At 39.9% G+C, this 22,469-nt stretch overlaps 2 protein-coding genes and 1 long non-coding RNA gene across 5 annotated transcripts in view; 2 read left to right on the top strand and 1 right to left on the bottom strand.

Annotated features, from left to right (window-relative positions):
• The window catches only part of LOC139464256 (calcium/calmodulin-dependent protein kinase type IV-like), a 30,005-nt gene extending 25,141 nt beyond the window's left edge, over positions 1-4,864 (bottom strand). The window contains exons 1-2 of the mRNA XM_071245781.1: positions 4,706-4,864; positions 2,326-2,404 (exon numbers count right to left, since the gene is read on the bottom strand). Of these exons, the coding sequence (XP_071101882.1) occupies positions 2,326-2,404; positions 4,706-4,800 (174 nt within the window). The 5' untranslated portion in view covers positions 4,801-4,864. The remainder of the gene's footprint in view (positions 1-2,325; positions 2,405-4,705) is intronic.
• Positions 4,865-6,941: 2,077 nt separating this feature from the next.
• Positions 6,942-13,203, top strand: LOC139464236 (uncharacterized). Of its 3 annotated transcripts, XR_011653097.1 has the most exons (4): positions 6,942-7,181; positions 8,520-8,628; positions 10,491-10,553; positions 10,868-10,921. XR_011653097.1 is itself a non-coding variant. In XM_071245761.1 (3 exons), the coding sequence occupies exon 3, from the start codon at positions 10,600-10,602 to the stop codon at positions 12,010-12,012; it is 1,413 nt and encodes a 470-aa protein (XP_071101862.1). In that variant the 5' UTR covers positions 6,942-7,181; positions 8,520-8,628; positions 10,491-10,599; the 3' UTR covers positions 12,013-13,203. The 3 variants fall into 3 exon arrangements, 2 of the variants coding, with proteins under 2 accessions (XP_071101862.1, XP_071101869.1); XM_071245761.1 differs by having other exon boundaries at positions 10,491-13,203; XM_071245768.1 differs by lacking the exon at positions 8,520-8,628 and having other exon boundaries at positions 10,491-13,203.
• A 3,262-nt stretch (positions 13,204-16,465) lies between these two features.
• On the top strand, positions 16,466-22,162 carry LOC139464228 (uncharacterized). Its single transcript, XR_011653096.1, has 2 exons — positions 16,466-16,761; positions 20,887-22,162. It is a non-coding gene; the product is annotated as an uncharacterized lncRNA (long non-coding RNA).
• The last annotated feature ends 307 nt before the right edge of the window (positions 22,163-22,469 follow it).

Genomic DNA, 22,469 nt, shown 5'->3' with positions numbered 1-22,469 from the left:
TTATGTTAGATAGCATTGTCTGTTATGTTAGATAGCATTGTCTGTTATGTTAGATAGCATTGTCTGTTATGTTGGATAGCATTGTCTGTTTTGTTTCGATAGCATTGTCTGTTATGTTAGATAGCATTGTCTGTTATGTTAGATAGCATTGTCTGTTATGTTAGATAGAGTTGTGTGTCACGTTGGATAGCAGTGTCTGTTATGTTAGATAGAGTTGTGTGTCACGTTGGATAGCATTGTCTGTTATGTTAGATAGAGTTGTGTGTCACGTTGGATAGCATTGTCTGTTATGTTAGATAGCCATATGTGTCATGTTGGATAGCATTGTCTGTTATGTTAGATAGCCATGTGTGTCATGTTGGATAGCATTGTCTGTTTTGTTAGATAGCCATGTGTGTCATGTTGGATAGCATTGTCTGTTATGTTGGATAGAGTTGTGTGTCACGTTGGATAGCGCTGTGTGTCATGTTGGATAGCATTGTGTGTTGTGCTGGATAGCATTGTGTGTTGTGCTGGATAGTGCTGTGTGTTATGTTAGAAAGCAGTGTGTGTCATGTTGGATAGCATTGTGTGTCAAGTTGGATAGTATTGTGTGTCATGTTGGATAGCATTGTGTGTCATGTTGGATAGCATTGTGTGTCATGTTGGATAGTATTGTGTGTCATGTTGGATAGCATTGTGTGTCATGTTGGATAGCATTGTGTGTCATGTGGGATATCATTGTGTGTCATGTGGGATAGCATTGTGTGTCATGTGGGATAGCATTGTGTGTCATGTGGGATAGCATTGTATGTCATGTGGGATAGCATTGTGTGTCATGTGGGATAGCATTGTGTGTCATGTGGGATAGCATTGTGTGTCATGTTGGATAGCATTGTGTGTCATGTTGGATAGTATTGTGTGTCATGTTGGATAGCATTGTGTGTCATGTGGGATAGTGTTGTGTTGTGTGTCATGTTGGATAGTGTTGTGTGTCATGTGGGATAGCATTGTGTGTCATGTGGGATAGCATTGTTTGTCATGTTGGATAGCATTGTGTGTCATTTCGGATAGCATTGTGTGTCATGTTGGATAGTATTGTGTGTCATGTGGGATAGCATTGTGTGTCATGTGGGATAGCATTGTGTGTCATGTGGGATAGAGTTGTGTGTCATGTGGGATAGCATTGTGTGTCATGTGGGATAGTGTTGTGTGTCATGTGGGATAGTGTTGTGTGTCATGTTGGATAGCATTGTATGTCATGTGGGATAGCATTGTGTGTCATGTTGGATAGTATTGTGTGTCATGTGGGATAGCATTGTGTGTCATGTGGGATAGCATTGTGTGTCATGTGGGATAGAGTTGTGTGTCATGTGGGATAGCATTGTGTATCATGTTGGATAGTGTTGTGTGTCATGTTGGATAGCAGTGTGTGTCATGTGAGATAGTGTTGTGTGTCATGTGGGATAGCATTGTGTGTCATGTTGGATAGCATTGTGTGTCATGTAGGATAGCATTGTGTGTCATGTTGGATAGTATTGTGTGTCATGTGGGATAGCATTGTGTGTCATGTGGGATAGCATTGTGTGTCATGTTGGATAGTGTTGTGTGTCATGTGGGATAGTGTTGTGTGTCATGTTGGATAGCATTGTATGTCATGTGGGATAGCATTGTGTGTCATTTTGGATAGTATTGTGTCATGTGGGATAGCATTGTGTGTCATGTGGGATAGCATTGTGTGTCATGTGGGATAGAGTTGTGTGTCATGTGGGATAGCATTGTGTGTCATGTTGGATAGCATTGTGTGTCATGTGGGATAGAGTTGTGTGTCATGTGGGATAGCATTGTGTGTCATGTTGGATAGTGTTGTGTGTCATGTTGGATAGCATTGTGTGTCATGTTGGATAGCATTGTATGTCATGTGAGATAGCAGTGTGTATCATGTGGGATAGTGTTGTGTGTCATGTTGGATAGTGCTGTGTCATGTTGGATAGTGCTGGGTGTTATTTGTTAAGTATTTGGGACATCAGGGGCTTATCTATTCGTGCTCAGAGGCTGATATTCATCCCCAAGTCTGCAGCAAGTATCAGCAATGACCTGGTCAAGGTGCCTGTATTTCACTGACAACAAGACCAGCAAAGAGGAAGAGGCTTCAATGCTAAATTATATATCTTTTTATTTGAATGTGTTGTTAAAACATAACATTAAAATTTGGCTGAAATAAAAAAAATAGGAATTCATATTAATAAAATCAGATTTGAGACAATACAATTTGCCTGCCAAGAGCACTTAGTTCGGAATCTCGGATCAGTCCCTGGACAAAGACAACGGGTGCTTCATGCTTACATGTTTCTTGATTACTTTGGCTGCCCATGGAATACCAGTACCCTTCTGCTCACACTTGTATACAAAGGAGGTAGCACCCCTGGAAAAATGCATGGAAAATTGATACATGTTAATGTTAAAAATAGAGCCATGAAGCTCTGTAGCTCACCTGCATTTAAACGTTACAATAAACAAAAGGTAAAATAACTTAAAAGAAAGATTTAAACATTCCACATGTCTTCTCTGCTACATCTCTATGTATACATGATTAGTAAATTATGTTTGGTTTTCATATATCTAAGAGCATATATAATGTGCTGTTTTCAGCAAATTTGCAGCCATTTTCACATGAAAATTCATGCCAATTATCTTACAACTATACAATCTCATTAAAATCATATCTTTGTTCTCGCTATCGCTAAACAAAGATCTGAGGACATCCCATTAATGGTCATGTCAGAACAAGCTTTCATCCAACCAATCAGAGCGTCGCTTACCAGATCATGAAAGTGACAGTCGGAATGTGTTTTCTAATAATGCAACCACGAAATATTTAACATGGGGTATTCCAAACAACAGTTACAGGTTTTATGATTGTATCCATACAATCTAGGCCATCTATAAGACATTCCAGAGTGTTCTTCTTATCAGTTTTAATTTTTTTAATCGAGAACACGTCAATATATGTTTCGAAGCGTAGTCGCCGGTTTGAGACTAGTGTCGTAAGGCTTGAGAAAGCTGCCTTCTGTTTGGCTAATGTCAATTTCTTGTCAGTCATTTCATTGGTGAAAGGTTGTTCTTATGTGACCCGTAAGGGGGTGTCCTCAGATCCTTGTTTAGCAGTAGCGAAAACTAAGATCTGACTTTTATGAGATTGACAACTATATTACTTAAGTATCAGTGATGTAAGTTAGGCCAGTTTCTTGCAATACTGATTTTCTTGGCTAATTGCAAAGTGTATGTCATCATGAAAGAACAAGTCAGTACAGCGTTTGAGTTTGGTTCAACGCCACTTTGAACTGTGTTCAACAGCGTGTCACCTTGATCTGGGAAGACAGCAAGCAGGTCCTGCACATTTACCACTCTCGTCAAACTCATGAATGTAAGTATGCTCACTATGGTGTTGACAAACCTACAGTATATAACCACGGCAAATATGGGATTCAAACCCATGGGTTCTTGCATGGCAAAGGATGCAACTATGCACAGCGAATTGCAGCACCAGACACTGGGACACCCAATCCACTCTGGTCAGTGCAGTAAGGAGGAAATGATACATTGAAATACATACACCGCAATACATGACCAATACTAAGTAAGATGTATACGAACCTGTATTGCGATAGATGAAGACAAAATACAATTTACTGTTTATTTAATGAAAGAATAACCTATACATGATAGGGTTAACTGTGAGCTTGAAAACACACCCATTTCTTTCAAATCCCAGGTCCAGGATCATTTGGGCTTTCCTGTTACTTTTTGTGACAGACAATCATCACCATTTTTTCACTCATTTGAAATACATGAGTATTTCAATTCATGGCTGTTTTGTGTTGTTATTCTGGCAGATAATTGAGATGGGTTATGTATCATGATCTGTACTTGTATCAAGATACGTATCGTATTGTGCCTAGATATTGTTGCACCCTTCCATGCTAGCACTCACCGGAGGCCGATCATATGTCACTGGTTGTCATGTGTTCAGCACTCACCTTGAGCAGGTCATAGGGAGTAGAATGGCAACTTGTTTGTTCCATTGGTTATGAATACCAAAATGTTCATAAATTTACATTATGCCAACTGTATAGTTTATGTTAGATCTTGCATGGTCGTCCTCTGGTTGTGAAATCAGTCTGTACAAACACCAAACTTTGGGGTATTTGGGTGAACACATTTCTGTCTATTGCAATAGTTGAAACTAGTGTGGATTAATTGTTTTGCAAGTTAAATAAAAAGACCGAAAGATTAATAAGTTTAAAAAAATAATCTGTTCCTGATGAGTTGGCACACACACACACACACACACACACACACAGACTGACAGACCAATAGATAGATAGATAGATAGATAGATAGATATCTTTAAGGAGAATCTATCTACATGAAAAAAATCTGAATTGCTTAATTGATTGTGTTGACGTATTCTTTTAGAATATGGTTATAGTACGCGTGTGTGCAGCTTTGTATAGTCGATCCTGAAGAGCTAGACAATGTCATGCATATTTACATGTTTATAGAGGCCAAGGGTGGGAAATATACATGGTCATGCGTACGTGGTAGTAAAGCACATGTAGTTCGGTGACTGACATGTCAGAGTGACACTGAATATGTTATGGAAACTGTTATTGCAAACAAATCAATGACAACAAACAAACCAAGCTCAGTCTAGTGCACTTACCTCCCCAATTCCTTGCCCACGTTAAAGAACGATTCAAAAGAATCATTCTTTATGCTTTCATTCACCCAAAATTCTTCCCTCTTTCCTATCGGCATCTTGATTTGTTTACACGCAACAGTGTGTGCTCGCTGTCCGGGGCCGTTGCTAGACTAAACCGCCATGTCTAAACGTTGTGATGTGACGTCACAAAGGTCAGAGGGCACGCACCTGCTTCGCAGTTGATGTCTCACAGGTCAACTTGACACAGGCGGCGAATTTGAATGTCAATTTTAAAGAAGGGTGTTGAGAGCGTCTAAATCAGAAGTTGAACTTAGCACCTTCTATACAATTTAGACATCGTCACTATATAATCTAGGGTTACTTAGTATTGCTAAACTGAGTGATGTTAATTAAATGAGTTTTACAGACAGGTAGGGCTGAAGTGGTATTTGAATGTTTTGACTCAAACTTGCTATAACGGCAAATTGATTAGCTCAATGATTTAGACTACTGACTTATTGATCAAACTGCATAAAATAAGGAACACTTTTTTGTAATCATGTAGTTCACCAGACATTGCTGTTTCCGGCATCGAATGCGGTGTATAATGTCAGAGTGTTAGTCACTGGATTTTCTGGTCCAGACTCGAATATTTACAGACCGCCGTCATATAGCAGGAATATTGCTGAGTGCGGTGATTAACAAAAACACAACCAAACAAGTAACCCTGTGACTTGTCATTCAGGTAAAGTCATTTTCATTTGTCTTACTACACTCGGTCGAAAATTTCATGAGGTCATTGAAAGAAGAAAATCTAAAAATAATTTTGTAGTATTTCTACCACGGTCGCAATTAAACCAAGTTATTTAAAAAAAAAAAAAAAAAAAAAAGAAAATTTATAAGGTGTTATCCTCAATCCCATTAACATCATTTCTGAGTGTTTAGTTACCGCTACACACGGGTATTTGTGCTCTCACTAGGATGTGATTTGTGTAGCGGCAGCGAGAACTAAGGTCTTGTGACTGAGTGAGTGAGTTGGGTTTAACGCCGCATTGAACGGAATTCAAGTTGTCACGGCGTGTCAGCTAAATGTAGGAGGGAAGCCCGAAGTGATGCAGGCCTTAGACGTTTACCACTTCGGTGAAACCCACGAGCACCGGGCTGACAAACCTAGAAACATAATCGGGGCGAACCAGGATTCGAACCCAAGATCACAGATTTCTGGCGCGCCCAAGGGACGCAACTCTGCACATCGAATTGCAGCGACTTAGACGCACGTAAGAAAGCAAAAGAGGCTAGGTTCCTGAAACTTAAAATTTGACCTTAGAAGAAGAAGACGACGAAGTTTATTCATGACAGAAGGCCACATGGCCCAGAGTTCATTTACAGGACATGCACAAATTGTCTTACAACAAACGTTCAAGTTTATTACATAGGTAAATGTCTTTTTTAATGTATGTACAGGTTTTTGATAATAGAATCATTTCTGGTAGATAAAAGACTGATAAAGTTTGGAACAGATGATTACACATGGTAACATTTTGGAAATAAATTTTCTCTACTACTTTCATAAAAAGGACAAATTTACAAAAATGGTATTCATTTCCTATTTCATAACAGTTACATTTCATACATAAACTAAACGATGACTCTGTGGTTGTATTAAATCGAGTTTTCTGTACATTTTTATCTTAAAACATAAACGAAAAGAAAACATGTTTTGGGGGATAACAAAGTCAATGTTTACTTCAGATTGTATTTTCTTCCTCTTTTCGGTGGATCCGTAAACAAGTAATTAATACCAACACCAATAAATATACACTAAGAAATGGGTTCAAATACCTATTTGAACAACCATATTAAGTTATATGAAAACAGCTACAACACTCATTGGGGACTGGTCATTGCGTGTATAATAGGTGTGTGGGGTGAGGGAGAGGGGAGATTGGCCACCCCCACCGCCAAATACATGTTACAACTTTTCATGACCACCATATATACTTATCACCAACTTAGTCATTTTGGTTCGGAAATAGATACTGCTACATTACGAATGCGTCACACGATGCTTTTATTATGACATGTAGTTACATGTGCTATTTTAGTTCAAGTATGGGCAGTGTTACGCATATACTGTAGCTCCGGGACTCATGATCACCAACGTGTGGATGAGGCACTCCCCTAAACGCTGAAGCGTGTCGAGATGACCTTAGACTCGCTGACAGGGGGGGGGGGGGGGGGGGGGGTATTTCCACGGACTTGTATAATACTTGGTTATATAGGTCCGTGGTATTTCCTTGGCAACTTACGACGAAAAACCCTGATATATTGTCTCTATCCCACAAGGCATATGTCACAGACATAGACTTACGGCAATATAACCACGCAGTGTATATGCTACGATGTAAAATGCAAATAGTGTAGAGAAATAACTGAAGCTTGTCTCAGACCTCGGATTTACACGCTTAAGATTCACAGGGACCCCTTCAAAACAGAGGTAAGTGGCACGTATTATTCTTAGTTCACCACCAGTAACACCTGTTCGATAGAGTCTAATAATCGTTAATGAACCCTGTGTATTCAAACTTAGTTTAGTGTGGTAAGTTTTCTTGAGTGAGTCATATGAGTTTAGTTTGAGGTCGATTTTGACCAGTATTTCTGTTATATCACGGCGTGTCAGCTCAGTGCGGAGGGAAGGCCAACACTGACGCTCATCGTACCACGGTTAGGTTGCTCACAAGCCAAGGATCCCAACCGGCTTCGTTCTTGGATTCGAACCCATGTATTCTAATCCCGATCCTGAATATGGAATGTGCGATTTCTGTGTCAAGAGTATGTTTTAAGGAAGTGGAAGAAAGTAGGCTGTGTTCTTTTTTTAATGATAACGCTTGTGTGTGTGTGTGTGTGTGAGAGAGAGAGAGAGAGAGAGTTCGCGCGCGCGCCTGTGTGTCAATGTGTGTGCGTGTCAGTGCGTGCGTGCGTGCGTGCATGTGTGATCACCTTCATAGAAGCTGTGGCTGTAAAAAGCCCACCTTTTATGGCATTGCATTATGTGTGGCATGCACCTAATTACAACAAAGACAATAACACCGATGGCCAGACATGTAGAAGTAAACAGGTCTATTTCCGGGAAGGAACATTAAGGTGAAGTCGAAGCTGTTCTAAATGAAAGTCGTAGATCAGCTGACACATATAGTACTGCCGCTAGACTGTCGATGGGCCTCTCAGATTAAAGAAGAAGAGAAACACGTCTGTGTCAAGAAACTCTGGTATTTTCCTCAAGCCATACGGTATTCCAAATCTACTAAAAGTCAGGACTCAACATGCCAGACGACGGCAGGATTTACACATATGAACAGTCTCACCTATTGTTATCCTGTTCGTTTGTGCCTGTCCTCATGCACCAACTATAACCATGACGCAACACTGGATTGTATCTTTGTGTGTGCTCACTCAACCATTTTGTCTCGCATGTGATCATTTCCAATGTATCCGGGTCATAAACTCCAAATGTCCACCCGTCAGTCATGTCGCTACACACATTGCACCTACTTCAAAATGTATCTGCCATATGGGTAATGACATTGTCCACCATCGTAGGGCGATTGAGGTGTTCCATGTTGAATTACAATTCTATCCCAGAAAAGTAAGCTTCAATTCTATAAGTGGGCTATTTGTAATAGAAATTCGATCAAAAACGCTCTTGAACGAACTATGTTCAATGGGTGTTGTACTAATCACCCAATGTAAAACATGTGCATTCATTCTGTGTCTCTGTATTTTACAAACGCAGGCAGGTTATACGGACATTGTTTTATTGCTGTTGTATCTACAGCTTGCCAGGGACATGGAGCTCAACCTGGGCCCACTTATCCGTGAAACTGCTCGGTACGAGAAATCTGTGTACTTCCCCAATGTCTGTATCAACACAAGAAGCGCACGCAGTAAGTTAGATTTTCCAAGTGTGTATTGTTCCTACTGTCACGTGGTTTGTTTCACTGAAACTAATTTAGATGATACACGCAGTAATAATGCTCGAAGTTTCGAGTTTTTATCTCGTTACTTCGATTGTTTTCTCTACACGCCGTGATAAAACTGGAATGCTGTTCAAAGCGGCGTTTAACCCGACTCACTCATTCAATGAGAATTTAAGTTTATGCTCAACATTTTGAATATGCATGTGAAGTTTGGGACGGCTGTACCAATAAAACAAAAGATACATCCAGTTCAAACATACTTCTCATATGATCGCAGAAAAAAAATACATACAGAATTAAAACATGGGGATAGTGAATTAAAAATGATTTATTTAGAAAAGCTTGAAACGAGGATACAAAATGCCGATGTGGCAGCCCAGGTGAAAAATCATATATTTGTTTCAAGGAATGCCCATTTAAATCAGCTAGAAACGAATTGATGCACTCAGCTGTTGTTAATTGTGGAAGATACCTGTGATGTTGATATTGGCTTGATGCTCATTTGCAATGCATCTTTACCTAATCATGTCAACGAAAACATGTTCAGGGATGTATATATCTATGTACAAGGAAAACAAAAAGGGTTTAGAGAGCAATGTTAATGTACATGCGTTTCTCTATTTCTCTTCTTTCTTTTCTGTCATTTAATGTTTTAACTGTAAATAAGCATACGTAGGGGAGAGAGAGGGGTTCTAAATTGTGAGAATAAAATATGTTTAAACTAACCATGCCACACGTTCAGTGGCCCTCCGATTTTACCCAGACACACAGTCCAGCTTTATTATCAAAGTATGAAAAAAGCATATGCCTTTCACATATGCCAGTCCTAGGACTCCAAGACCGTGTTTCAGTGGGTATCTATACAAACCCGAGCCTGTGCATTGCAGTCACACGACGTACACAATGCACTGCACTCGGTAGTCACTTGAGTGAATCAATACCTACTGCACGTGTATAGACATTACATATCCCCGCCCACTATGTAACCAGGAGAGTGAATCAATACCTACTGCAAGTGTATACACATTACATATCCCCCGTCCACTATGTAACCAGGAGAGTGAATCAATACCTACTGCAAGTGTATAGACATTACATATCCCCCGTCCACTATGTAACCAGGAGAGAGAATCAATACCTACTGCACGTGTATAGATATTACATATATCCGTCCACTATGTAACCTGGAGAGTGAATCAATACCTACTGCACGTGTATATACATTACATATCCTATGCCAGTCATGTAACCAGGAAAGTGAATCAATACCTACTGCACGTGTATATACATTACATATCCCCCGTCCACTATGTAACCAGGAGAGTGGATCAATACCTACTGCACGTGTGTATACATTACATATCCCACGCCAGTCATGTAACCAGGAGAGTGAATCAATACCTACTGCACGTGTATAGACATAACATATCCCCGTCCACTATGTAACCAGGAGATTGAATAAATACCTATTGCACGTGTATATACATTACATATCCCATGCCAAGCATGTAACCAGGAGAGTGAATTAATACCTACTGCATGTGTATAGACATTACATATCCCCGTCCACTATGTAACCAGGAGAGTGAATAAATACCTACTGCACGTGTGTATACATTACATATCCCATGCCAATCATGTAACCAGGAGAGTGAATTAATACCTACTGCATGTATATATATTTGTTATCCCATCGTAGTATCACCGAGCGTAGATATGACGTCATTAAGTTCTGAATATAGTCACTTCCTTATATCTAAACGTATGGGCCGAACTATCCTGTTATTTACAATGTCAAGTTGTAACTATCTCATCTCTTCTTTTTTCAGACATTCCGAAGACAATGGTCGATAGTGAAAACATGAACAAAAAACAACAACAGTAGAGGACAGGTACATGTTTGGTTAACATCTTTGGAATAAAAGTTTAACAGACAACATGGCACAAAGAGTCATGAATGAACTGGAGAAACGGGCACTTCAACATCTCACTTGTGATTTTGTCGAAACACTCGATCCAAAATATCATGTAATTGACTTTCTTTATTCAAAAGAGCAGTTGACTCATCTTGAATATGAGGAGTTGTTGGGGATAACTAACCGAGCAACACAATGCCGGGACCTCCTCGGCATCGTCAGAAGGAAGTGTTCAATGGACGTTTTCCTAAGTTCGCTGTGTCTCAACAATGGCTATACATTCCTTGCAGACAAAATAAAGGAAGTGCTACGTCAACTGGAGTTGGAGCAGGTAACACATGAAAGATGTACTAGACCTCGGAAAAGGAGAAGAGCTTCTCAACGTGATGTTGATGAAGATGAGTATGAGGTTAAGGAGGAAGATGGCACGTCATCCAACAAGAACATCTGTCCAATGTGCAAATGTCCTGCTAGAATTAACACCATGACAAAAAAGAAGAGGATTCTTACAAAAATGCAACAACATTTAAAGTTTCTTTGTATGGAGGGAAACTCAACAAAGCACGAAACTTTCCTTGGACAACTAGCCTCAAAATGGAAGAAAGATGCAGATGTCCAGTTCGTCATCCTGGACGCCCGGGCACGAAACATGAGGGTGTCCAGCCCAGACGTGTCGGGGGACACTGACTACTTTAAAGAAATGGCGTCCTTAATTCCATTCACATCAGACCCTACGTCCTCCAGCATGATTTTCCTGGCTCGTAAAGCATCAGTGTTTGATGTGAAAGGGCGAGCTAAAGATGGCCTGACAGTTTTAGGATACGCCAAAACTCACGCTGATCGTGTTGTCCCATGCAGGGATACCGGTCTTGTCATATACATGGAAATCAACCTCCTGTTGAAAGAATATGAGCTTGAGCCGACCGAGGACATGAAAAATCAGATAATAGAAAGAATAAAGGAAGCAATCGAAGTTCACTTCAGTCAAGAAGAAGATGACGTGAAAGAAGATTGTTCCAGAATGCTGTATGTGAAGATGGCTTGTTTTTATCTAGGAATTGGGCTTATGGGAAACAAAATTGCGGGTTTCCGGACTACAATGCGCGACCGCAAGGCCGCTGAGTGTGTCCTAGATCGTGTTGAAGCTACATGGCAGAACATGGATGCCAGAAGGAAAATGTTCTTCTATTTAGCCAAAGCTGTCTTGAGCCAAGAGACGGGGCAGATGGAAAGAGCACTACACTTTGGAGAAATCGCAAAACAGATGGGCGAGATTGGACAGTTTAAACGCGAACTACAAAATATTGATCCTTTGACCCGAGACCTCGCTATTGAAAACGATCGGATGATTTCCATGAAAGGCGAGGAGATTATTCAGGAGTTCCACAAGCTGAGCAATGACGGGGAAATTGTCAGAGACATCCCACAGCCCTGAGTATTTATGTCATGTGGATATTGGTCTTTCTCAGAATTCTCTGTGTCTTCCAAAAGTGAGATTATAAAACATTGTTTGTTAAATGTGACATCATGTGGCAGATTTACATATATATGGTTTTCTATTCAGTGTGACCAGTTTTGATCCAGTGTGCAAATGCTTGTTATATGGAGTACCATTTCACGGTGTAATCCAGCTCTGTCACTGCACTTGTGATGCTACTATTTATTTCATTTGTGAAGTAAGGAGTTGCTTACTGTACGGGTCATCAAATTACGAATTGTTTGCAGACCCAGGCTGGGATAATGAACTGGCCATGACTTTGAGATTCCGACTGTTGGTTAGGTGGATGATCTTGACAGAAATATCTCTTTTATTTTGAATGACATGTTCTAGATTGAAGTTGGTGTTTTTTTAAAACATTTTTTTCTTATATTTCCACATAATCCGCTATTCTTGTTATTGAGCTTTTGTCTTATCAAAGTGAGTGAGTATGGGTTTACGCCGCTTTAAGCAATGGTCCAGAAATATTACGGCGGGGGACAACAGAAATGGGCTTTACACATTGTACCCCATCGAACCGGGGTCTTCGGCGTGAAGTGCGAACGTTTTAACCACTCGGATACCCGACCGCCCCGTCTCCACCTTCTTTAACATGAACACCGAATAATAATCTTTAAAATAGAAATGAAAGTCCAAGTATAAGTAACGTTTACTACTACTACTACTCTCTCTCTCTCTCTCTCTCTCTCTCTCTCTCTCTCTCTCTCTCTCTCTCTCTCTCTCTCTCTCTCTCTCTCTCAACAGAGCAAATCTATATTGAATTCCCACATTGAACAAGAGGAGGTCAGAGAGGCCATTATTTAGCTAAACATCGTAAAACATCTGGTGATGGTAAGCTTATTTCCGAATTTTTTACAAATTCAGCTGATGTTTTAGTACCTTATTTTATAATTATTTTTAACTTAATGTTTGAAAAAGCTTATTTCAAAAATTCATGGTCAGATGGGAATATTGTCCTTTTTATACAAAATAAGGAGATGTTAACTCCACGGGTAGTTATCACAAAGGTACGCATTGAAGTGCGGTTTCAATATGGCTCGTATGTTTCAATCTTAAATACAAGTTCTGGAGTGAATGCTTTGATAAAAGTGTTGAATCCCAGGTCGGTTTCCGTCGTTGCTATTCAACAACTGAAAATATGTGTATCAGCCACACAACGATATCTAGGACACAAGCGAGGCAAAATATATGCCGTATTTGTCGATTCAGCCAAGGCTCGGTGAATAGAGTTAACCCTGGACAGTTTTATATGATAATGGTGTTTTATCTGTTTGTTCTTCAGAATAGTTGACACCTACGTTTTGCCTGTTCTTTTATACGGGTTTGAAATCTGGGGTATCGACAACTTTAGGAAATTGAATGTGTACACTTGTCAGCTTTCGAGCGTTTTCTGGCGGTTACAGCGGCTACACCAAACCATATTGTGTGGGGAGAATGTGGGAGATATCCCCTACATACATGGGCTCTTAAACGATGTGGTATTTACTGGTGTAAATTATTAAAACTCCCCAATGTAGATATCCTATAAAATGTTATAGTATGCTGTATCAAGCTTTGACAAATGACAAGCGTAACTGGGCTTCAAAGATAAAGTTTATATAATAGAAGCATGGTTTTGGATACATATGGGAAAAACAAGAAGTTTGCTTTCCAGACTCGTTTTTATCTGAATTCACAATTGTTTATATGTACAAGATCGGCATTCTTCACTCACAAATAGATCTAAAATGTCCACTTATTCACTGTTCAAAACTGAATTTGTTGTAGAGCCATATATTGATTGCTACAGAGAGCAAGGATTATGACTCGTTTGTAAACAGGGTTACATTGTCAGATGCATGATAATTTTCGTAAACAGTATATACCATCAAAATATTTTGTCCATCCTACCCTTCACAAATTCAGTATACTCTTGTGAATGTACTACAAGAAATGTCGCTGTATTTATATACCATGCGGTGGCGCTTGAGAATGGACTAGTTATAGTAATCATGAAAGACAGGGATCTGTATTCAGACTTTAAAGTCTGTGCAAGCTTTTTGTATTACTTATATTGTATGTAGACCAAGACTGGAGGACCCGTTACGTCATAGGCCGCGAGTTTAAAGGGGGAAAGAGGCATAGTGTAACTTATCAAATATGATATAGCCTTATATATGAAATATATAAACACTTACCTAAAGGAAAAAAAACACAGCATAATCACGAATACCGATATTCACACAAACAAGGTTCAATGTTAAATGTTGAGAAAAAAGAGTTCAGTGGCAGTACTTGTTCCGTGCACTGGATGCACACAGTATTAGGAGATTGGTTGTTGCCTATGGGGACTTTGATGGTGTCTTCTCTTCTCCCAGGCACTGAATGCACACAGCATCAGGAGATTGGTTGTTGCCTATGGGGATTTTGATGGTGTCTTCTCTTCTCCCAGGCACTGGATGCACACTGTATCAGGAGATTGGTTGTTGGCTATGGGGACTTTGATGGTGTCCTCTCTTCTCCCAGGCACTGGATGCACACAGTATCAGGAGATTGGTTGTTGGCTATGGGGACTTTGATGGTGTCCTCTCTTCTCCCAGGCACTGGATCCACACAGTATCAGGAGATTGGTTGTTGGCTATGGGGACTTTGATGGTGTCTTCTCTTCTCCCAGGCACTGGATGCACACAGCATCAGGAGATTGGTTGTTGGCTCTGCTGACTTTGATGGTGTCCTCTCTTCTCCCAGGCACTGGATGCACACGGCATCAGGACATTGGTTAGTCGATCTCACTGGTTGGCACAGCGAAATATTTTGCAACGTAAAACACCATACGAGTACGGGTCATCGCACACAATGTCCTGAATGAAGATTGATAATGGATTTTACATTTGAATCAGCGAGAGGTTCCGAGCTTTCAGACACCGCCATGTATCCCGGGCTAAATAGTTGGGATGTCTGTTCAAACACAGAAGTCCACCATTGAGTCCACAGCACTTTATTCGTCCTCTTATGAGCAGCTGCATAGAAGCACAACAATAGCAAGGCGGCAACTTGGAGCCGATAGTCAGCCACCCTGCCCAGCCCTGTTAGGTCGGACAAGTGCAGGCCAACTGATAGAAAGCTGCGATATTTCCTTGTTGTTACATAAGAGACGCCCTATCCACAAGAGTCGATTGATACATCACATAGTTTCAGGAAGATAAAGTATATCGTTCTGTTTAAATATTAGAAGGTGTATGTAAAAGTAAAAGTCAAAATTAGTTTATTTGTGTGTAGGCCTTTGGCCCATATGCAAGAAATTCAACGCCAGCAATACAAAGTGAATTTTTTTGTATGAATATATACATAATATTGCAGTCGTTTTAATAACTCATCCTGGGTTGTACACAATAAACTTTTGAATTTATATATAGTTGGAAATTGCCAATACAATTATGGCAAATACACTTTACGCAGTTCAGTATAATGTTTACAGATCAATACGAAATGATATTCATCTTCAACAGACAAATTGCAAACAGGACACATACGTGAACATGATTCAATAGATTGCCATCTTCCCTCGTTCTGTCGTAAAGGTAAAACATTACATCTTAATTCAATAAAAAACACTGCGTACATTGTAAATACTCAAATATCTTTCAGGTTCAAACAGTGTTTAATATTCTTTATACATCACATATCGGGTACTACTGTTGAGTGTTGACATCCAGTTTTGACGAAATACAAGACACGTTTTAAGCACCCCAATGAAAGCTATATTGTCCTCAACAGACTTGTTTAACTATACAAATCCCAAACCATGCGAAAATAAAATATTACGAACAGATGCTACCCAAGTATTATGACCAATGTTGTCGAAATACATCAACATGTTATATACTTTTCTTGGGATACGCCCTTCATGCATCCTGGTTAATTGTAACCAAGACTTTATCATGCGGACCTGTGCATTGACATAAAGCGGGTAACATTCACCATAGACAATGGCATTGGGCGTTTCTTTTCCCACCTTTAAAAAACCTTTACATGCCAAAAGATGAACTCGTCCTAAATGATCATACCACTGGTAACCCCATACTTCTGACCCATATAAAATATATATGGACAATATTTAAGATAGATACACTCAAAAGTATCTGCGTCTAAACAGCGGGAATGCGTAGTATAATGTACAAGCTGGTTTCACAAATCACTGGCGGCCCCAGATGAGGGTGTAAGGGTGAGCATACCAACATTTTTTATGTTAACTGCGCCCTCGGCCAAGTCACTTCGTATTATATTGTATGATATATGTGCAACACACACCCCCTTCCCACCACCCATTTTGTTAAAAATTCTGGATCCGCCCCTGAAATGGTTTGAATATATTGAATTTACGTTCAGGCTGTGTGCACGTCACTTTGTTATGAATACCTGCATTCAGTGCCTGGCAGTACAGCTTGTTATAACTGCCTCGACGCTGTTCTGCCTTTCATGACTCTACACCTGTACATTTATCCCTGATTGAATCAAGTTGGCTTGCTGTGTGACACAACGTATCCGGGTTTGGCCAATGTTAAATTCATCTGGTACGAAACACGTCAGCATTACTCGTGATATTCCCTGGATGTACGATCACACAACCAGTGTCCGATCGAAGCAACGCCGTCACTTCCATTCGGAAAGCCTGGTCTTCATGTAGATGGTAACTCCACTTGTCATGTAAGTATTTAACACTGAAATACCATGAACTGATAAACGATAGAGTAATAACTGCAAGTGCGCATTGCAAAACCGTAACACACGTTGCTGTAAAACATGACAAGGTCAAGGACGCTATCAATAATCTGAGTATGGGGTATTCTGTTGAAGAAGGTGGGATACCCCAGGAATTCTTTAAAATACCATCGCACCCCTTTGCACCATCCTTGTAGTTTACTGTATAATAAGACTTTAGACACGGATGTGATTCCAGGACCATGGAATATCAGAATGATTATTGGGTCAGCTTGTGATTCAAGTACTTATAGAACCACCTCACTGAGGTATTTCACTACTTAATGTTATGGTAGTATTCTTCGGGTCAATCATAGAAAAACGATGGAGAATATGGATGGAAGTAAATGATTTACTGTCCGAGCCTTAAGCAGGGTCCCGGTCGACCGGTCGATCCACTGTTGATAATTTGTTTGTTTTACAAGCTCTTTGTTCTAAACCCACTGATGGAATCGAATAAGGGAGCAATGAAAAATGTAGGGAAATATGTTTTACTGTCAGTACATTTGAAATAGCGCGCATACAAATTCGACACATTTCAGAATCGGAACTAGATGACGTCGTAAGTTGGACGACATTGTTTTTTAGAGGGAATCATCTAGTGAGTTGTTCCCACAGATGTAGCTGGGCAACGCAGATAAATGCAATGGCCGAACGATCGCTTCCAAAGTGGGCGAGGTATGAAGATCGTTATAGGGAGAAAAGGTACAGATAATCGCGGTGACAATTGTAAGAAATTCCGTGAAATACCAAACTTAAATCCCCTGTTCGTCGACATTGCCGAGATCGAATTATGGGCCTTGATGCCTAATTTACTTAACAAACTGTCTGTCAGAACACTATTTAGTCATTTACATTTCGATGTATACAGTTTCACCGACAAAGGCTTGTCTGTTAGTTCATATATATCATTATTATGAATACGTGTAATATGTTTTGAAATCGAACACAAGCATTGTCATAAGTGCCTATGACGTACAACAGTACTCGCCATGTTCTACAGCATGTCTCGCGGCCGTGTGACAAGGAGGAGTTGTGGTATAGCAAGGTATGACTGGTATAGCGAGGTATTACTGGTATAACAGATAGTATGTCTGTAAGGGTTGTTATTGTTGCTTACTTGTTGCGGAATGTTTATGCTTTACTAGTTGAAAGGGAACTGGTGATGTCAAGTTCCTAATATTATTGAATAATCACTTTTATAAAGACAGTGTTTGGTACTTATAATTGTATGTTTATTGTGACCACCAAGTTTTTTAGTAGAAACTCCGTGAAGTAAGTAATGAAAACTGTTTGGCCTGAATGAAAACGTTTGCGGTCTTTGTAATATTTTTTAAGTTGTATGCAGTATGCCATTTCTTTAGGGGGTGCGGGCGCTTGATTTTTTTTTTCGAAAAACAGAAATTGTCCCCGAAAATTCTTTAAAAAACATCATTATGCTTCATATATATGGGGGAAAAGAAATTGTCTGTCACCCAGATAACATTGCTGCAATGTTTTTTAAGATAAAAATATTTTTGCTTATATAAAATATCTTGCTGAAAAAACCATCTGGTCTCAATACAAATTCCCTGCCCCCCCTCAGAATATCAAATGGACGGTCTCTAAACGGATGCACGACGTTGATTACAGTGTCATAATTTATATTTTCCATTTTTGTTTAGCAGAAGCATATAATATCCTCCTTTTTACAAACATTATGTTTGATAACTACCTTTATAGTAGTCCTATTGACAGGAGAGCTTGTCTAATACCCCCTTCACATGCACAACATTCATTCACGTAAGTAATTTGGGACATTTGTAACTGTACATACGTGTGTAGATGGATATTTACATAGATGTGTAAATAAGGCGTGTAAATGTTGTAAGGCACAAATATTCATCAGCCTGTTCACGAATTTCAATATGAAAAGGTTGTTTTCCAAAAAAATGCAGGACTTGTTAGAATAAAATTATTCCAAAGAGGTTTGATTGGCATACTAGAAATTGGCACATAAGTAAGAAAAGCGAACAACTTTATGGATAACATCTTCTGGTTTATTGCATAAAGCGATATATCTATGTAGAGTCTTACACCGTTATCAAACTGGAGGGACCACAACCGAGTGATGAGAGGTATATTTGCATGGCATGTTGTGATAAGCAGCAGATTAACATAGACAACAACGGGCAGTTGTGAAGAGGTTGAAAAGTGATGACTTGACAACTAGTCATGCCAGTGTGGTTATAAGGATGGATCGCAATTGTCCACGATAGTCATGTACATTCAAGGTATCAGTAGTTGACATTGATGCCGCTACGCTATCGGTAGTATCGATTGAGGTAAAACTTAAAAGCATATTGTTGATCATAAGAATTTCCATTAGCTTTGATACAAACTACAGTTTATTTGAAGGTATACTTTTGGGTATCCATTTGAAAACGTGTCCTAACTGTGCCAGACCATGACCAGAAGTACCTCATCAACAACGCCCACAGTAACCTGTCGCATTTTGTACTTGGTCGACATGAAAAGACAAGTAAAATTGAGGTTTCATGACGAATAATGCAAAGAAAAATACAATAAAGTACCAATCGAACTGCATGTACTGTAATATTATCACAATAGTGTTTTAACTATTGCAATAGTAAAATTGCCTTCCACAGTTCACCAATGCCAGAAGATTTGTTATCTCAGAATACGTATATTGAGTCCATAATAAACATTGTAAGTACAAGGACTAGCACGTGTGATTAATCATATATGTGGTAGTGCACATGGTGGCAGTACAAGGACCAATATGTGTGATTAACCATATCCGAGGTAGTGCACATGGTGTGAGTACAAGGACTAGCACGAGTGATTAACCATATCCGAGGTAGTGCACATGGTGGCAGTACAAGGACCAATATGTGTGATTAACCATATCCAAGGTAGTGCACATGGTGTCAGTACAAGGACTAGCACGAATGATTAACCATATCCGAGGTAGTGCACATGGTGTGAGTACAAGGACTAGCACGAGTGATTAACGATATCTGAGGTAGTGCACATGGTGTCAGTACAAGGGCCGATACGTGTGATTAACGATATCCGAGGTAGTGCACATGGTGTCAGTACAAGGGCTAGCAAGTTTGATTAATCATATATGTGGTAGTGCACATGGTTAGTACAAGGGCCAATACGTGTGATTAACGATATCCGAGGTAGTGCACATGGTGTCAGTACAAGGGCCAATATGTGTGATTAACGATATCCGAGGTAGTGCACATGGTGTCAGTACAAGGGCCAATATGTGTGATTAACCATATCCGAGGTAGTGCACATGGTGTCAGTACAAGGACTAGCACGTGTGATTAACCATATCCGAGGTAGTACACATGGTGTCAGTACAAGGAATAGCACGTGTGATTAACCATATCCGAGGTAGTACACATGGTGTCAGTACAAGGAATAGCACGTGTGATTAACCATATCCGAGGTAGTACACATGGTGTCAGTACAAGGAATAGCACGTGTGATTAACCATATCCGAGGTAGTACACATGGTGTCAGTACAAGGACTAGCACGTGTGATTAACGATATCCGAGGTAGTGCACATGGTGTCAGTACAAGGACTAGCACGTGTGATTAACCATATCCGAGGTAGTACACATGGTGTCAGTACAAGGACTAGCACGTGTGATTAACGATATCCGAGGTAGTACACATGGTGTCAGTACAAGGACTAGCACGTGTGATTAACGATATCCGAGGTATTGCGCATGGTGTCGGTACAAGGGCTAGCAAGTTTGATCAATCATATCTGAAGTACTGAAAATGGTGTCAATGTAATTTGCAATCACAATGTGTTTATATCCTATGTATCATATCTGTGGATTTGCACGTGGTGTCAAGCAAATAGGCTTGCAGAATGTGTGTACATGGTTGATTAAGTGAGTAAACGGTGTTTGTCCCTGTGGTATCACTGTCAATTGTCTGCATTGAAAAAATATTAATGCTTTATCTCTTCGATGAAACTGTTGGCTCTGTTTGATTGTAATAGTTTGGCTTGTTGTCACTTCATATCATAATTGATATACTTCCAGAATAAGCACAATTGGGATACGAGTCAAGAGATGAAAGCATTCCATTCGGTTGATATGCACAGCGTGGAAATGGGCCAACCAATACTGCGAACGATGGCGTCGAAGTATGAAATGTCAAAGTCAAGATCAGAACAGAGAGCCAACTTGGATGACATGTCATTGATGCCTGTGGAAATAATGAACTTTGACATGATGTCATGTGACAGGAACCAACAGGGCTGCTCCAACATGCAGCAAGACTTCTGTGTCATCATTGCATTTTGTATCTTCATGGTGATCGGTTTGTATCAGCTATATATTTCTGTAAACAGTGTCTGATACTTTGTGAACAGAGGCTGGCCCTATGTGAACAGAGGTTAGTACCAGACGAACAGAGGCTAGTGCTAGTTGAACAGAGGCTGATACTAGTCGAACAGAGGCTGATACTAGTTGATCAGAGGCTGAACAGAGGCTGATACTAGATGAACAGAGGCTGAACAGAGGCTAGTGCTAGTTGAACAGAGGCTGATACTAGTTGAAAAGAGGCTGATACTAGTTGAACAGAGGCTGAACAGAGGCTGATACTAGTTGAACAGAGGCTGATAGTAGTTGAACAGAGGCTGATACTAGTTGAACAGAGGCTAGTGCTAGTTGAACAGAGGCTGAACAGAGGCTGAACAGAGGCTGATACTAGTTGAACAGAGGCTGATACTAGTTGAACAGAGGCTGATACTAGTTGAACAGAGGCTGATACTAGTGCTAGTTGAACACAGGCTGATACTAGTTGAACAGAGGCTAGTACTAGTTGAACAGAGGCTGATACTAGTTGAACAGAGGCTAGTACTAGTTGAACAGAGGCTAGTACTAGTTGAACAGTGGCTAGTACTAGTTGAACAGAGGCTAGTACTAGCTGAACAGAGGCTAGTAATAGTTGAACAGAGGCTAGTGCTAGATAAACAAAGACTGATCTGATTCTAAGTGAACAGAAGTTGACACTGTGAACTCTGTACGGGTGATGTCATGACAATTACAAATAATGCACAAACATGAAACAGATACAAAAAGAAACCTTGGTTAATAATTCTGCCTACAACAGATATTAAGATTATGATATATTTATTTCTATTTATAAAACAATTGTAAATATTTTGGCCACGGTCATGGCTATCAACCGTACAATTCAAGTCTGGCTAGCAAACAATCAGTGGATAATGCCACTTGCACACCAAAAGTTGCAAAAATTGTCTGGTGTAAGAATTCCATGCTTCTGCAAATGCAAAATTACCTAAATATTTTTCATGTTCCTCTTTTTATTGTTTATTTCACGTTTGTTGAAGAATGCTAGCCCCCAGTTTTCTTTCCTTGGAGAACGTTGATGGGGGCTCCATGACAAAAGAAACATGATATGGCATGAAGATAGTGTATCACCTCTATACCATTAATGCCATGACTACATGGCGGATGCTGCCTGTTCCTCGTCTGTAAGGAGAGCGTGATGGAACTACTCGGAACTGCTTGGCAAATAACCTGACTGCACTCATCCTATCCCGTGGGTAATTAATCGAAATAAAAGTGACAAATCCTTTATCTCGTTGGAGCAGTCA

The sequence above is a fragment of the Haliotis cracherodii genome, unplaced genomic scaffold, assembly GCF_022045235.1.
Source record: "Haliotis cracherodii isolate W230 unplaced genomic scaffold, xgHalCrac1.p SCAF_1, whole genome shotgun sequence".
Lineage (NCBI taxonomy): Eukaryota > Metazoa > Mollusca > Gastropoda > Lepetellida > Haliotidae > Haliotis > Haliotis cracherodii.
This window is presented reverse-complemented; position numbering and strand designations above follow the sequence as displayed.

Excerpts from the sequence above, each read along its gene's own strand:
- LOC139464236 (XM_071245768.1), top strand. The coding sequence starts at position 10,600 with ATGGCACAAAGAGTCATGAATGAACTGGAGAAACGGGCACTTCAACAT.